Here is a 17751-nt window from a genome sequence, read left to right as displayed (position 1 = left end):
GCCTTTCTCTTGCTGCTTTTAGGATTCTCTGTTTATCTTTAATTTCTGACGTTTTAATTATAGTTGTCTTGGTGTGGTCCTCTTTGGGTTTATCTTGTTTGGTGCTCTCTGTGCTTCCTGTACTTGGATGTCTGTTTCCTTCCTTAGGTTAGGGAATTTTTCAGCTACTATTTCTGCAAATAGAGTCTCTGCCCCTTTGTCTCTCTCTTCTCCTTTCTGGGACACCTATAATATGAATGTTAGTGCACTTGATATTGTCCCAGAGTTCCCTTAGACTGTCCTCATTCTTTTTAATTCTTTTTTCTTTCGTCCGTTCAACTTTGTTGATCTCCAAATTTTAGTCTTTCATCCAACTCGCTGATCCGTTCTTCTGTATCATCTACTCTGCTATTGAGTCCCTCTAGTGAATTTTTCATTTCCAGTATTGTATTCTTCACTTCTCATTGTTGCTTTTGTATATTTTCCACTTCTTTGTTGATGGTCTCACTGTGTTCATCCAGTCTTCTCCCAATATCAATGAGCATCCTTATGAGTTTTTGTTTGAACTCTTTTTCAGGTAGATTGCTTAGTTCTGTTTCATTTAGTTCTTTTCCTGGGGTTTTGTCTTGTTCCATTGCTTGGAATGTATTCCTCCTCATTATGCCTCTTTCTCTGTGCTTATATGTTTGTATGAGGTGGGTCAGCTATGTCTCCTGATCTTGGAGAAGTGGCCTTATGTAAGAGACACCTTTTGAGGCCTGGAAGTGTGCTTCCCTCTCATCACTGGTCCAAATGATCCAGGAGTGTCCTCTGTGTGGGCTACCTGTGTCCTTTTGCTATGGCAGAGTTGCTGTTACTACAGGTACCCAGGGAGTCTAGGCTTTCCCTCCCTGTCTGGCTGTTTATAAATCGAGTTTGGGGACCCCCAGCACCATTGGCTACTAGGTCTAATGGCACACCCTTGATGCAGTTTTCCTGTTAATTGGGTAGGCACCCTCTGTAGCTGGTTGCTAGGCTCAGGTGCTTACTGTTGCTGTAGGCCTCAGGCCTGCAAGGCTGTTGTCAGCTCTCTTAGGATTGCAGCTGACTGGGACTGGCCTCAGGCATGGGAGCACCCAATTGTTTCATGCTTTGGAAGGTGGGGTTGATCCCCTATGAGGCTGTTGGTGAGCACAGGTCTTCTGCCACTGATAAGCCCCACCTCCCACAGGTCCATACACACCATCAACACAGTCCTGGCTCATGCACACTTCCCGACCCCCTGCAGTGTATCCAGTCACCCCACTGCAAAGGCCCCCACCTCTCCACCATGTCCCCCGCAGTTCACCTGATCCTCACACAGGCCATGCCCCACAGAGGTGGACACACTTACCTGCCTGCAGAGGATCAATGTACCCAGTCTATGCAGGCCAACAAGTAGCCTGAGGGCTTGTGTTGGGTGGGGCTTGTCCCTACGGCAGGCTGCCTGCCCTGGCTGAACTGGATTAAATCTACACTCTAGTGGGTGTTGCAGACCCCAGGGCTAACAGGCCAGGCGAAGAACTTCAATGGTGTCTCCCAGCATCTGTGTCAGCAAGCCTGTACTAGGTCACAACAATGGCTGCCACCAATGTCTCAGTCTCTGGAGAGGTCTCACGTCTCACTGAGATGCACACAGAGCCTACCAGATGAGTCTCTTTTCACCAAAGGACTATGCAGCTTTCTTTCTGGTGATTATAGATTACTCTCTGAGATGACTGAATTTGTGCATGGACCCTTGAAGAGTGGGTTTTTTTTTTTTTTTTTGGCTTTTGTTTGATAGCTTTTCTGGGGGTATTCCCCATTGCAGTTAATAGCTGGTGAAGCCAGATAGTAGGACACTCATCTCAGTTGTGCTGAGTCTGAAGGATGCTTATAGTGGTAATGGGCACCACTCAGGTCCCCACTCCTCCAGGCAAGGCTGTGTACCTTACGGCAGCTCCTGCCCGGCCAGCTGTGAAGCTCCACTGCTCCCAAAGGTGGCATTTTTTCTGTCCAGAATTAATTCCTGCCTCTTCTTTCTCAGTCAGGACAGTCCCTTGTTGTGGCTCTTTTTATCTAGTTTTCAGTTCTCTCTATGGGGTAATTTTTCCAAGAATAGTTGTAACCTGGTTGTGTTTGTGGGAGGAGGTGAGTTCAGAGTCCGCCTATGCCACCACCTTGACGAGATCTCAATTTGGGCCATTTCTAAAAGTCAAGTAAGTCTTCAAAGGATGAAGATACGTTCCCTCCGAGCAACCGCCGACACCAAAGGAAATTTAAACATAAATGGCCCAAAGGTACATGATGTTTGAATTATTTCCTTGAACTATTTTCCTGTCTTTCTAGTGTCATTCTCTGTAGCTCTTTTGTCAACATTGACAAAGAAAGTGCTTCTGGTTTGTGAGGGCTGAATTGGAGGACAGAGAAAAAGAGAGGAAAAAGGCCCATGGGAAACATTGGTCTTGGCTGTCTCACTCCAGGTCCAAATCCTGTTCCGGGAAGTTTGGGAACAGCCAGATAATTTGGAGCTACTGTGAAGTGAACGTTCATATGTGGAAGCTCTAATCCCCAATGTGAAGGTATTTCACGATGAAGCCTTTGGGTCAATCTCATGAATGGGATTAGTCCTCTTATCCGAAGAGGAGACTAGATGTCTCTCTCTGCCATGTGAGGATACAAACCAGGAGGCAGGGCGTCTTAGGACACTGCATCTGCTGATGCCTTGATCTTAGACTGCCCAGCCTCCAGAACTGTGGGAAATAAATGTTTGTTGTTGGCTCACCCAGTCTAGCAGCCCACACTGACCAAGACAGGGCATTCCCAGAACGGTGAGGTTCATCTGTGTTTCCTTGGAACCGATGCAGGCTATGTTGAGCCTTCCGGAGAGTCACCGGGTTAACACAGTGCCAACTAGACCAAGGTCAGAAGTTGTTGAGGAAGGATTCTAAGCAGAGAAGGCCTGAGCTGGCCCTCAAGTCAGCCTTGGGCTAATGGGACACCCTGAGACCCAGAAAAGTTCCTGGGGTCCCTCAAAGTAGTGAGGGGCCACAGAAGGTGACTGTTATTCAGAGCTGGTGGTCACTTCATGCAGGGCAAGGAGACTTGGCAGCAGAGGCTGTTGAGCAGATGGCCCAAACCTGGGAGTCGCACCAGGGAGGAGCAGAGAGCTAATGGAGAGGTCACCAGCTGTGGACTGCAGCGACCAGAGACACCAGGGCATCCTGAGATGGTGTCTGCCAGCCACAGCACCTGCACCTTCCTCTGTGAGCACTACACTTTCCATCCACGGAGCCATCTTGGCCAGGAAGAAGGGGGTCTTTGCAGAAAGTTTGCACCTTGAATTTGACTGAATACTGACACCAAAGTGACTAAGTGCCGTAAGTATAACCTGAAAGAGGTTGTTTCCAATCACAAGGGGCTGAGTTAGATCAAGTCTTGCCATCCCCTGTCACTTCAGTGAATAGGACTCTGGAGTAAGATGCAATCAGTCACAGGAAATAAAGAAAGTGTCATATTTTTATATTTTAAGCACTGGCATTGGGATTTGAGGTGACAACACCTATTTGGACTTTAAACATTTTTTTTTAAATTAAAAAAATCTATCCTATTTCTTTATTTTCATGCCTTTTAAGCAAGGCGGACGAGTCAATCAAATCACTGATCTAACTAATTAAAGGCAAAAAAAGAAAAATCTTGTCCTAAATGAATATGTTGGAATTCATATTTGTACACAGTTGCATGAAATGCACCAGACATATTTCATAATAACGCTGCATTACACGAAGTTCACCTGAAAGAATTATTCAACTAGTTATGGGAAGTAATGTCTTTAGAGACCTCATGGAATTTCCCACTTTCCCAGGCTTTTCTTGCCCCTAAATCCTCCTCAATCGCCCTGGCCTGACATCTGGCTTCCTCCCCTCCAAGAACACGCAGCGGATAGAGTCAATGTAAAAGCTACACAAGGAAATCATAACCGTGACTTCAGAGTCCCGCCACTCTGGACCACAAACAATCACCAGTTTGATTATCTACTTTATCCATCACATTTGCTTATAACTAACTCTCAGAGCTAAAAATCACTTCCACACTCAAAGGACAAATGTTTGTAAGACAATTTTTTATTGAGGTCATAACAGTTCATAACATTGTGAAATGTTTCAGTTGTACATTATTATTTGTTCGTTACGCTATATATGTGTCCCTTTACCCCTTATGACCTCCCCTAACCCCCCTCCCCTCTGGTAACCACTAATCTGTTCTCTTTGTCCATGTGTTTGTTTATCTTCCACGTATGAGTGAAATCATATGGTGTTTGTCTTTCTCTGTCTGGCTTATCTTGCTTAACATAACACCCTCAAGGTCCATCCATGTTGTTGCAAATGGGACGATTTTGTAATTTTTGTGGCTGAGTAGTATTCCATTGTGTGTGTATATATGTATATACACCACATCTTCTTTATCCATTTGTCAGTTGATGAGCACTTGGTTTACTTCCACATCTTGGCTATTGTGAATAATGCTGCAATGAACACAGGGGTGCGTAAGTCTCTTTGAATTGCTGATTTCAAGTTCTTTGGATAAATACCCAGTAGTGAGATAGCAGAGTTATATGGTATTTCAATTTTTAATTTTTTGAGGAATCTCCATACTGTTTTCCATAGTGGCTGCACCAGTTTGCATTCCCACCAGCAGTGTATGAGGGGTCCCTTTTCTCCACATCCTCTCCAACATTTGTTATTTTTTGTCTTGGTAATTGTAGCCATTCTAACGGGTGTAAGGTGCTGTCTCACTGTAGTTTTGATTTGCATTTCCCTGATGATTAGCGATGTTGAACATCTTTTCATGTGCCTATTGGCCACCTGTATAACTTTGCAAGACAACTTTAAAAATAAAAAAATATATATATTTTTGTAGATGAATATTGGGGTTCTCTAAAGATTTGAATGATGCTATTATTTTTAATGTGTAACAAACTATTTAGCATCTAACTATATACTGCCTTGCATTATTGTCAAATTTCTTCATTTACGACAATCCTGTCTTCCAGAAAAGATTGCAAATTCTTTGAAGGCTGAACAGCTGGTCTTCCACTTTTCTGTTTTGATTCGAGGAAATCAGCAGAGTGGTAGGCATATAATAATGTTAAATGTGTATTTATTGCATGATTGAAAGGGCTATATTAATGTTAAGCCATATTAGCATAGATTAAGAATCTAGTCAAGAATTTTTATGAGACAAATATAAGCAAAAAATTGGACGCAGTTTAGAACCTCTTATGAGCCTAGTTAAAAATAAACCAGCCAACCTATCTACTCTGAAGTTTGTATAATAATTTGTACTGCCAAGAGATTTAAAAATATGGCTCAAACAGCAATCTGTGCTATTAACGTGGTATAATTCTTATCTATTAAGGTAAGACATTTAATACTTGGACATATTAAGGTTTTTCTTTAATTGTAAACAAAGCTGTTTTTTTAGGTTTTTTTATGTAGACTAAACAACCACTTTCAAAGAAAATTCACTGTTGGAAGAAAAATATCTGTTGTGAGCTCTGCGTTTTCTCAGAGTTGGAAGAGAGCACCAGGTTGCACTGTGTTATGTAAAAACCATGAGACAGTATCTGCGCTTAACAGTATCTTTTTCGATAAGTGGTTTCTTTCTGCAAAAATCTAAGCCACGTCTGTCTTTTGTGCGCTCCCTATACTGATATTGTTTTCTTTGCAGCATCCATTTAATTAAAATAGAATCAAGAATTTCTGCTAAACGCTCGCCTAAGAGCTAAGGGGCCTCTGGGGAGAATCTCTAAAGAAACTTTGGACAAAACTCCAGTTGGCTCCCATGCTTAGGGCCCCCCATTCTTAGCAATGAGACAGCGCCACAGATCTGCATCTTCCTTCTCCAGGCAGACTTGCCACTGGCTCCCAAACACATCTTCGCCGTCCTTCTCAGCCAGTGCTCATTACTTGGAATGACCTCTGGGCTACTGCCCAGCTCTCAGTTCTACTCATTCTACAATCCAACTCACATACTACCTCTTCCAGGAAGCCTTCCAAGACCAGGTCTCCAGTAGCTGATATCTATTATTCTTATTGTCTGTTTCCTCATTTGTAAAATGGGGAAAATAATAGTACCCACAGCATGAGGTTGTTGTGAGAATAGAATGACTGAAGTCATGTAAAGTGATTAGAACATGCTAGGAACAGAGTAATACACTAACATAGTTTTATCATTAATTACAAAGCATTTGAGTTTTACAACATCTTTTTGTTTAATGCTTGTTTTCTTTGTTTGTTTGCTTGCTTGTCTATATGCTTGTGTATGTCTCCTCGAGAGGGAGAAGAGTAATGAGGATGCATGGGTGGAGAGCACCTCTTATTCTTTATGCGTGTGTCGCCACGTGGAGAAGGATGGGGGCACACTGAGCAGCGTACAGAGCGCCTAAGACCAGGTTCTCATAGACTCAGTAGACCAAGGACCCACCAGACTGGAAACCACTGATGTTTTAAACTTGTTATTAAAATCTTATTCTGCCATTTGACCGCTCAATTCCCAGGCAGAGAAACAGATCGGGCCGGCTTGTATTAGCCATTATTGCAATACGGGCACTCTAACTCAAAAACTTCCCGAAATAGTCCTGCTTCCAGCGGAACAGTAAAAGAAGAGGGTCTGAACTGACCCTGGTGGTCTCCCACTGCCAAAGCTCGGAGAGCTGGGCTTTCCAAGAGAGGGAATGCCCCAGGCCTTGGAATGAGCAGCAGTCCTGAAGATAGCGGCACTTTGCCAAGGCGAGTGGTAACACCAGGCAAAACCCGCGGATTCGTGTTCCTTTCATGATCCCATGAGGCATACATATCACAGGGAACAGCGGAACTGCTAATTAGACTAGGGGTTTTGGGGTGGTGAGGGCTTCTTTCTTTCTTTCTATATTTTTAATCTCAAATAATTTCTTTGATGATCATTCGAATGTTCTAGCAGGATGCAGATGTGTTCTCCATTCCCCCCACCTCTTATCTCCACTCGGCCAGCCATGGAATAATGGGATTGGGCTCACGATGCTTCAGACCCTTCATATGAAAACTAACCTTTTCCTTTGACACATATTTATTGACTGACCATCACCTGTCAGCACTCTTCTATGTGCTGAGGAAAGAGCAATGAAAGAATGAGACAAGATCACAGCCCTCCTGATGTTTGTCTTCTAGTGAGGAGAGATACACAACAAAGAAAAAATGCGAACATTCCTGATTATGGTAAGTTCTGTGGAGAAAATTAAAGAAGGTCAAGGGAATAAAGAATGTAGGTGTGTGCATTAGGTATGGGCTAGCCAGGGAAGGCTCCTTTGATAAGGCAACATTGGGCAGACACTGGAAGGAAGTCAGAGGGCAAGCCATGCGGAGATCTGGGAAAAGAACTTTCTAGGCCGAGGACACCACAAATGCAAAAGCCCAGATAGAAGAGCAAATGTTTTTTGTCTGATGAACAACAATGGGGCAGGATGAGTAGAGAAAAGTGATAGGGGATGAGGTCATCTTGACAGTGGGGCCACATGGCACAGAGCCGTGGAAAGCACTAGAAGGCTGTGGCTTTTACTCTGAGTGTGTTGGGAACCCTTGGTAAGTTTTGAGCAGAGGAATTATTCCTGCTCTGTGAAGATGATGGAATATAGAGCAAAGGCCTGGGCGCGAGGAGGAACAGTAGTGCTTGCTGATGGTCATTCATAGCCACTCGTCCTTTCTTACCTTAGTAACAGAACCCTGATTTTTTTGGTGGCAGCAGTGTGCCCAGCTGAATCTTCATTTCTTAGCCCTCCCTTGCAATTTGCTGTAGCCCTTTGACTACGTTCTGGTCAAGAAACTGTAAGTAGCACTTTTGGAACTCTGCTTAAAAAGAGCCAACTCCATTGGGACGGAGTTTTTTCCCCTCTTTTGCTTCCTCTTTTTGCCAGCCTGGAACACAAATGTAATGGCTGGAGCTCCAGTGGCCCTCTTGAATCATAAGGTTACCTTTGAAATGAAGCTACATGCTGAGGATGGTGGAACAGAAAGCTTTGATAGGTCCCTGATGAGAGCATGGAGATGCCTCACCAGCTCTGCACCGCCTATTTCTGGACTCGTTTTCCGTAAGAGAGAAATACTCTTCTATTTTGTTTAAGCTCTTGTTACTTTGCGTTTTTCAGTTTTACACAGCTAAACCTAACCATAGCTGATATAGGAGGCCATTGCAATAATCCAGATGAGACAAGATGGCATCTTGGACCAGAGTGGCAGCAAAGGAAGTCAGATTCCGGATAGTTCTTTGAAGGGAGAGCCTATAGGATTTGCAGATGGTTTAGACACAGGAGTGAAGGAAGGAGAAATACCAGGGAAAAGTTCTGGGTTTGCACCCAAGTGACTTGATAATGCCATTATTTACAGAGATGCAGAAGGCGAGGCAGAGAGCATGCGTGGCTGTGAGGTCGGGTTTGGGTGGAACCAAGAGGCGAGGGCAGCGTCAGGCTGGCCTTGCTAGAAGCGAGGAGAGTCAAAATGAAACAGGAGGGAAGGCAGAGAGCGTGGGGCATAGACTGGTGGGGAAATGAGGGAGCGTCTGTCCTATTGCTTCCATTTTCTCAATAAAGTATGAGACCAGGTCATCAGCTGAGACTGAAGGGATGAAAGTAGAGGGTGGAGATGGGAGAAGAAGAGAAAGAGAAGTGTGAAATAGGCATTTTAGAGGGTGGGGTTGCTGGGCAGCAACGAGTGAGCATCCCTTTGAAATTTGTGCTATCTCAAAATGAAGCTGTTAGCAATGCTGTGTGTCTTTCTGCAATCCAGCCCAGTGGCACTGTTGGGTCTAGTTGGGTTTTGCCAGTCAAGTACTGTACCACCTAAAACAAAAAGAACAAGGGAATGAAAGTGTGTCTGCGAGACGGGGATCAGAACAATGGATCAGGAACCCAAACTGGATAAAGGAGGAGGTAAACACACGAGATGGCTGATGGATTAAGAAGTTGAGGGCTCTTGAAAAGACGGAAACATTGCTAGAGTATGGACACTTGAGAAGTGAAGCAGAAGTGATGATGATCCAAGGGTGGGATTGTTGAAAATGAGTGGCTCAGATGAGAGAGAGGAAAAGTCACGGGAGACAGAAAGAATGAAGAAGCTCAAGATATTGAATAGAGGGCAAGGTTTTAAACAAAGTATACTAAATTATAAGACTAATAATAAAATTTGTTCACAAATTCTCATAATTAGTAGATTCACTAACTGGTTGAATAAAGATACCATTCATCAGTATAAATTCTTTAAACTAAGAAGTCTTTTTTTTTTTTTTTTTTTTTTTGCTGAGGAAGATTCGCCCTAAGCTAACATCTGTGCCAATCTTTCTTTACTTTATATATGGGTTGCTGCCACAGTATGGCTTGACGAGTGGAGTAGGTCCACACCCAGGATCTGAACCTGCAACCCGGGGCCACTAAAGTGGAGCATGCTGAACTTAACCACTAGGCCACAGGGCCAGCCTCAAAAAGTTTTTTTTTTTGATGAGACATTTACAGGACTTCAGAGAACAAAGTTGTACCCAAACATCTAAGTTTTGTTGGGTGAAAACACAAAGCATTTTTTTAAAATGTGAAACTTCTTTGTATCTTATTTTTTATTTTCCTTCTGTGAGTTTTTTAAGGCAGCTCCTCCACTAATGTACTCTTTTGAAAACTCCCTCTAAAATTTTTCATGTCAAAGTTTGTTTCTTCTAAGCTGGACCTTGCCCCCTTGTACTTTCCTCATAACTTTTGCACTGCTTTTTTTTAAAAAACTCATTCCCATATTTACTTATTTTTTCAAATGTTTATTTTCTTTCTTCCTGCTCCATCTCCCTGTTATAACCTCATTCCTGCTTAGATTCCTTTCCTTAGGAGAAAGAACTGGGAGGTTAACCAATGCATTCTGAGAGAGAAGTCTCTAGATCCCAGGCAGGCCTTGTGAGCACAGACAGGATCTCCCACACTACGTTACATCTAACGAAAAACATTCCGCTCACAGGGCCAAGCCTCCAGTACACGTCCCATTTGTCAAAGGTGGTCTCGGAAACATTAGGAAAATTGCTTTGCTCCGCCCTCTCCTAGCCGCTCTTCATTAACTCAAAAATTATTAATTGGGAGCCTATTCCGGGCTACTCAGTGCTGATTAAAGTAATTCACATTAACGGGCAGTGACGGATGGGCTTAATTCTCTCAGGAGCATTCATATTTCTAAAATGTGCATATTAATCCAACAAATTTCAGATCCACGCAATAAATGTGAAACAAACCATTAACACTCTATTTAGGATTTTCTGGGGCAGAACAAAGGGACTTTTCTTCTCTTGGGAAGCAGCCTTCCTCTACCAGAGAAGGCAGGCTAGGGCAACATAAAATTGGGAAGTAGAATTTGTGAGCATGCACGTGTGAGTGTGTGTGTGTGGATGTGTGACACCACCCACCCCATCTATAATTCTCCCCAGCTTAGGATCGATGTGTCTTCTTCATTGGTTTCAAATCAGAAACCAGAGATGCTCATGCATGGATTTTAGCTAAACCATATTATTCTTACATTGTAAGTTCTTAATCTCAGGAACCTATTTCCTAGTTTTCCATAGAAAATTCTTCAGACACCCAACTTTATGAAGGTTTTCAGAAGTACAGTCACAGAAACATAGCTGTAGCTGACTCCCCATTCTTCCTTTCATCCTGTTGTCAGCTACCAGAACGTACAGAGCAAGTAGGGAGCCAGAGACGAGAGGCACCAGAAATTGAGGTTTCCTTCCTCAAGGTGGCCTGGGCTAAAAATAAGTTATAACTCATTCTCCAATCTTCATGAAAATTATGAGGGAAAGGGCCCGGGCTGGGTGATAATACCGTGCAGTGGTTTGTATAGTGGGCTTCAGGGTCAAAGAGATTTGAGTGGCTCCTAACCCGACTCCTGGTAGCTCCGTGACCTTGGGCAAGTCACTTGAGCCTGAGGTGGTACAGCCTGTGTATACACCAATGAATTATTCTTCCTGAGAGTGTGCTGGTGCGAGCAGCTCTTTCGCGCATCACCCATCCCGCCAGCGGATCTGTTCGATGCAGCCTTTCTGCCCGGAGGTCCTCTTTTAGGTCCAGAAGATTCTCTTGGAAAGAAGGGAGGCAGGGATGAAATGGGTATGAAAGGGCTCTTTCCCCTTCATTTCTGCTAGCAGAATGACCTCCTTGAGTCCGCTCTGGACCTCTCCCACCCCCTGCCTCTCCGGTCGCTACGTGGATGCGTAGCTGGACGGCCAGGGCCAGCAAGAAGAAAGCATCCTCTTCTGTTTCTCTTCCAGGGAGACGGGGCGAGGAGCGGTTGGTTTAATTATCACGTACACCGCTTGCTCTTAGACCATCTCAGCAAACTCTTGAAACCTATATCCAAGTACCTTTTATCGGCCTTTTGGAAGCAGCTTGGGATAGAGAAGGAGAATCAAGTTTCTGAAATGCAAAAAAAAAAATAGAGTAAAAGAAGTCGTGCTCCTTCCTGCCGGTGACTGTTTACGAGAGGGAAGTCTGCGGGGCCCCCAAGAGGTCGCTGGTGGCGCAGGAACGGAGGCCAGACTGGAGAGAAAGGGGGAAGGAAAAAAACACCCAGAAACTTTCTTCCTTGTTGCGAATAATCGCCGCCCCTCTCCCCGCACTCCCCCCTCCCCGGGCAGAGGCAGTAACGTGACACCCGAGAGAAACCCGGAGACCCGGCGGAGAGCGGGAGGGAGGAGAGAGGAGAAGGAGGAAAACCCCTGTCAAGGAGGTGGAGCGAGGGGATGGTGTCCGCCTCCTGTTCCTCCCTGCCGTTTTTTAGAGGAGCCTGAACCGGGACAAAACACGCCGAGACCGACAGACACAAAGCCGGGGGGTCCACGCTGGCGCTGGAGGCGAGCCCCGGCGGCCGCGAGCGAGCCCGAGGCGCGGCGGGGCGCGGGGCGCGGGGGCGCTAGCGGGCGCGGGCCGGGCGCGGGCAGCGCCCCCGAGCCGGGGCCGGGCACCTCGGCCGCTCGGGCCGCGGCGGCGGGGACCATGCCGAGGAAAGTCTCCTGAGCCCGGCAACTTCGGCCCCTCCCCGCCCCCACCCGGCTGCCCTCCGCGCGGCCCTGCCCATGTGCCGCCGGCCGGCCCGGCTCTCCTCCTCGCAGGCGGATGGGTGACCTTTTCCTGGCACGGGCAGGCTGTGCGAGGCGGCGGAGCAGGCGATGAAGAAGAAGCAGCAGCATCCCGGCGGCGGCGCGGATCCCTGGCCCCATGGGGCCCCTCTGGGGGGCGCCCCTGCCGGCCTGGGCAGCTGGAAGCGCCGGGTCTCCCTGCTGCCTTTCCTGCGCTTCTCCCTCCGGGACTACGGTTTCTGCATGGCCACCCTGCTGGTCTTCTGCCTGGGCTCGCTCTTCTATCAGCTCAGCGGGGGACCCCCTCGCTTCCTGCTCGACCTGCGGCAGTATTTGGGTAAGGAAGGGAGGCAGGCGCGAGGGCGGCGCCGGCCGCGCGAAGTTGTGCGGGGGGAGAGGGGACGCGCCGGGGACTTCTGGTGTTCCCACCGCGCGCCGCCGCCCCGAGCCTCCCCAGGTGGGACGCCCCGGAGCATCGGGGCTGCGGCCGGGAGAGCCTGCTTCCTCCCGCGCGTCCGTCTGTCCGCACCGAGGCGGGGGCGCCGCTGGGTTGCCGAGCCGGGCAGGTACCCCGGGGCGGAGCACTGCATACCTTCCCCGCCTCCTCCACCCCATCGGGGGCGGAGTGCAGGCGTGTGTGTTTGTGCGTGTGTACAACTGCGTCTATTCAGGCCTGGCAGTGCGCGGCGAGGCGAGGGGAAGGGACAGCCTCCTCCAGGGCATTGTTAGTGACCATAGTCCTGTCCTGTCCAGCACTCCGTGTCGTGCACGAGGGGGCGGGGGGGATGTTAGCTTCTCTCCACGGAAGGTTCTGCCAATTCTGCCCCGCAAGACCCCTCCTGCCCGCCGGCCTGGGCGGCGCAGGGGTACTTTTCAGGCTGCGCGCTGTCCCTGAGCTGGCTTGTCCTCTGGCAGCCCCTGCACACCCCGCCGCCTGCACCCAGTGGAACGCGGGGAGCAGGCTGCCCCCGGGGTCTGCGGCTCTCCGAGGGCGCAGGTCAGCCTGGCCAGCAGTGTCGCCGCCCCAACGATTCTCTGCGCTGTGTGTGTTTCAAGTCAGAACTTTTTGGGGGTGGTGTTCTTGGTTTATTTGGAGCGAAGCCGCCTGTTTTTAGTAGAGGTAAGGAAGAGGATGTGCGGAGAGAGAAAAGAGCGGTCCCGGAGAGAGGGCGTGACCCGCAGCTCCTTGGTCCCGGCTCGAGGAGCGAGCGGTGCCAGGGCCCGGGAGCGCGCGCCCAGGTCCCCGGTGCGATGCTGGCTCGCGCGCCCTGGCTAAGGGAGGATGCAGCTCTCTCGCCAGTCTGTGGGCAGAATAGGTCTTGCAGGGGCACCGGGAGAGGTTGGGATCGCTCCAGCTTCTTTCAAACGTCCGAGGTGATAAACCTGAGCCGCCCAGCAGACATCCTGCATCTGCAGGACCGGAGCGGGCGCGCGAAGGGAGCCTTGAAGCGCGGAAACCAGAATAGACTACTAAATGCCTCCGGCCGGCTGGAGGCTGCCAGGCTCACCCACGAAAGTCCCTTCTGTCGCAGAAGCCACAGGTCTGGAGAGCAGACCGTTTTCGAAGAAAAAAACCACTTCAGCAAAGCGACAAATGTGTTAGAGCCTTTTGAAATGTGAAAGCAGATAAAATAATGCTTTTTCCATGGAGAGAAGCTCAGAGGTTAAAAGTGACAGTTCTGTTTCAGTAGAAACTTTGGGAACTCTGGTTTTGTAAGATGCTTTAGGGAAAATTAAAGGAAAATATTGCCCAAGTAGATTTGCAAAGTACAGTCCTTGGCATCTGGCTTCTTAGAGGATTTGGGGTAATATGCACTTTTATTAGGGAGTCAAATCTCTTCTTTCCCTGAGTTCTGTATTTTGGAGTCTCATAGCTTCATAGGCTCTCAGACACCTGCTCCTGCCACAAAGGTGCCTATTTTTACCACCACCACCAATTCCTGTTAACTGGCATAGGGAGGTAAGTGGTGTGGAAGCTCAGCGGTCTTTCTCCGTAATATCTGATAGTGAATTCTTTGTTGAAGCTCCTTTTAAGCAAAAATGGAGGCCAGTGGTGTAGGGAAAATACAGCCAATGGGAATGAAGACATGAAATTCAGTGTCTCCAAGAGCACTTGGCTTCGTAGGGCACCCAAACTTCATGGTTCTCAGCTTTTTCATGGGTAAAATTAGAGGCTGGACTAGATTGTCTCTGAGCCTCCACTCAGCTCTTAAAACATTGTGGTCCCGATTCCCTTCTTGGGGACCTGAAAACCTGGGAGGAGGAGAGAGCAAAGGCACTACTGAGGATAAAATCAAGAAACTCCCACATCTATCATGTTAATCTTTTGGAAATTCAGTCAAATACACGTGGTATACAGAATGTAGTGCTTTCAGTATCTATTTCAAAAAACGAGGGCTGCTACGTTCTACTTGGCAGAAGAGTGAATTCACAGCCTTTGCTCAAGGAATGGAGAAGAGCGGAAGGACTGAACATGGCTCCTGAGAGTAATTCATCATTGAGTTTCTGACCAACATGATGGGTTAAAAAAATGACATCATGTGAACTGAAAATAGGATGCCCTTGGCCAAATTTGTTCCCTGTTGTTTTGTTACATAAATATAATGATGTTCAGGAAAAGTGGGCTTGTGGTCTCCAGGAGGGTCTAAAATACACCCTTAATAATTTAAGGCCAAGGTATGTGCAGAATTGGTTTCCCCTTGTTCCCTCTATTCTATTTTTTGGTGTCTGTCAAAACAAAATGTGTGGTTAGTAAGCACATCCTCTCAGTTTCCCTAGTTAGCCAATTTTGGAGGGAAGTATTTTTCTTAAATGTAAGTTCATATAAAGTTGAAACTTCCCAAATCAAAATAATATTTATAGCAAACATTTTTCTCGACAGGATATTGTTTTCATATACTTGTATAATATTATAGATCTGACACACAGTAGCTGCTCGATAAATATTGTTGAAGTAATGACTGAACCAATTGTATCAAATAGCTGGTGTGCTATTTAACATATTGAATATTCTCACAGGAAAGCCAAGAGATATGACCATTCACAGTACAAGCTAACACTTGTTGTGCATGTACCAGTCAGTGCACATGCAGAACGAAATTGTATGCAAATAGCAATATTATAGGTAGGTTCCATTGCTATTCCCATTTTTGATATGGGAGAAATGAGGGCAAAGAGGTTTGCGGACTTGCTGATGGACACACAGGAAGTGAGGCAAGACTTGAACCCAAATCTGTGTGATTCAGGTCCCCATTGCATCGCACCGTGAGCCGTTTAAGAGAGAAAATGGACAGACAGCCAAGACGCAAGTGGGAATCTAAAGTGCTGATTGGCTAAAAATGACCGTCTTTATTTCCATAATTTCACTTTCCTTTTCTTGATACTTTTCCTCTGAGTATCTCGAGGGGCCAGCGGAGAAGGGAGATGATTCAAGCAGCTGGGCTGCTCTTCACTCCACCGTCCTTTATCTGTCTCCCCCATCTGTTTCCACAGACAAGGGAACCTGACCCCCCAGAACCCCCAGAGCCATACAATGGGAGGTGATGTGAACTGGAATCTTAAATTCCTGATCTTTCTTTCATTTTTTAGTAATTGTTCTTTGTCTGGGCTAGTAGTTCTTAATGTGTGGTCCGTGGACCTGCAGCTTCAGCATCACCTGGAAACTTGCTACAAATGCACATTCTCAGGTCTCATCCCAGACCTGCTGAATGAAAGCTTCTGGGTGTGGGACCCAGCAATCTGTGTGTTAGCAAATCGTCCAGGTGATTCTCATGCAGGCTAAAGTTCGAGAACCATCGTTCTAGAGCAAATCATTGCTTTCAGGAAGCTTCCTGCGTATTTGAGAGAAAGAGGGGGGATGAGAGAGAGAAGAGATTTATAAAGTATTTTGAAGGTGATGTACATGGTTTCATTTTTTTAATTTCAACTTTTAAAAATGCATCTGCTTTACTGCTTAAGCCCCATTATTTCAAGGGAAAGACCAGCCAACAGCTGCAGCCCCAGCTGGCTTTAGACGTTCTGGGATTAGGAGATGCATGGAATGGGGTGAATCGGGACAGCCAGAAAGAGTAGTGTGAAGGAGGAAGGGTAAAGGGAGTCAATAATGATGCTTCTCTTCCCACGGGAGCTGGTTCAAACAGTTCCTTCTTTCTAGTCAGTTCGGGGAAGGGCAAAGTCTCCTTAAAGATACTTTCTGCTGTAACAAATTTGAAAAAAAAAGGACAGTAAGTCAGGAGGAGGAGAATTTTGTGCGGATAACTGTTGTCTTGATCTTTTTCCTCCTTGAAATGGGTGGAGGGAGGAGAAGACAAAGATAGAATGGGGTAAATAGATGAATATAGCAAATTTCTGTACTTAAATTTGGAGACCTCAGTCTTTCCAAATCAGTGAAATTATTCTTTTTTTTTTTTTTTTTGCAGTGGCTTTCAGACTTCCGTTTGTATGGAAAACAAACAAAAATCAAATAAAATCTCCCCCCAAAATTAGGTTATGATGCGGCCTCTGCCAGTAGCCTCGTTGCTTGTGAGCTGTGGAAATATCAAAAGCTTGGAATAACACTCGTTACACTGATGTAAAGGGAATAAGCCAGATGGCCTACTACCGATCTTATACAACTGGCAAACTCTAATGATTTATCATCAAATCCTGGATATGCGACTTAGCGTTTATGGGAACTAAATTCGTTGGATTAATCTCAAGTTGATATCTCTTCCTTTCTATTTTTAATTTATACAACTTTAAATGGAGATATACTCCTTTACTTTTCAGAATTGCCAGTCTTTATATGTGTTATATATGAGCATGGCAATTTTGACTCAAAAAAATGAGAGAGAAAAGGATATAACTTTATTGAATTTGAAATTCTCCATGTTTAAATGAATTTAAAGGAAAATGTGAAAATAGAAGTTCAGGTCTGTTAGAAAATAATTTCTCTAAACCTTAAAAGCCAAATTTAATTTTTCTTCTGTATGTCACGTGGGGTTTAAATATAGTACTCCAGGCCGCAGACAGCAATCTAGGAAATGAATGCATAAAATATGATGTTATCAATAGAAATTGTTGACATAAAAAGAAAATGATATTCTTGTTCAGAGCTGCAAATTTATCTTATAGGGTTGGTTGAGGACACAGTAAGGAGCACTGTGTTAGAAGAAGGAGAGAAAATGGAATTCCATTATGGCAGACTTCTGTAAACACAGCATGAAGGGTGAAAAGCATCCTGTCTTGTAAACTGTTCTTAATGTAGACTCGTCTCAGTATGAATTGTTTAAAAATACATATAAATATGTATTATCTGGATACTGTCTTTCTTCAAATTCCCTGTCATCTATCCAGCTTTAAAACACTAGTTGGTTTTGTATTTGAGAGGTCAAGCTTTTGGAGCCCCCAAAGAAATAGTGTCTTTTGCTTCCCCAGAGGGAAGCTGCAGGAGCAGAAACTGTAGCTTGCCCTGCAGCTGTACTGAAGGGTATCAGTGATGGACAATGAAAAGCCATCTTATTTGCAACACTGCAGCTGCTAGAATTATTAGGAGTTATCACTTGCCTTTTTTTTTTTTTGGAAAGAAGACTTGACCACAAATAAATTTTGTCTTACCTGTATTTATTTTTGTTACAGAAACTCAACTTTAAGCAAGCAGTGATC

At 45.8% G+C, this 17751-nt stretch overlaps 1 protein-coding gene and 1 long non-coding RNA gene across 6 annotated transcripts in view; one reads left to right on the top strand and one right to left on the bottom strand.

The window, feature by feature from the left end:
* Positions 1 to 10257: 10257 nt before the first annotated feature.
* On the bottom strand, positions 10258 to 11697 carry LOC139080767 (uncharacterized). Its single transcript, XR_011535518.1, has 2 exons — positions 11395 to 11697; positions 10258 to 11109 (listed from the first exon to the last, which is right to left on the bottom strand). It is a non-coding gene; the product is annotated as an uncharacterized lncRNA (long non-coding RNA).
* Positions 11698 to 11953: 256 nt separating this feature from the next.
* Positions 11954 to 17751, top strand: part of UST (uronyl 2-sulfotransferase) — a 350943-nt gene continuing 345145 nt past the window's right edge. For all 5 annotated transcript variants that reach the window (XM_070602965.1, XM_070602964.1, XM_070602961.1 and 2 more), the window contains exon 1: positions 11954 to 12445. In XM_070602965.1, coding sequence (XP_070459066.1) covers positions 12199 to 12445 — 247 coding nt within the window. In that variant the 5' untranslated portion in view covers positions 11954 to 12198. The remainder of the gene's footprint in view (positions 12446 to 17751) is intronic.

This window comes from Equus przewalskii, chromosome 32 (genome assembly GCF_037783145.1).
Source record: "Equus przewalskii isolate Varuska chromosome 32, EquPr2, whole genome shotgun sequence".
Lineage (NCBI taxonomy): Eukaryota > Metazoa > Chordata > Mammalia > Perissodactyla > Equidae > Equus > Equus przewalskii.
This window is presented reverse-complemented; position numbering and strand designations above follow the sequence as displayed.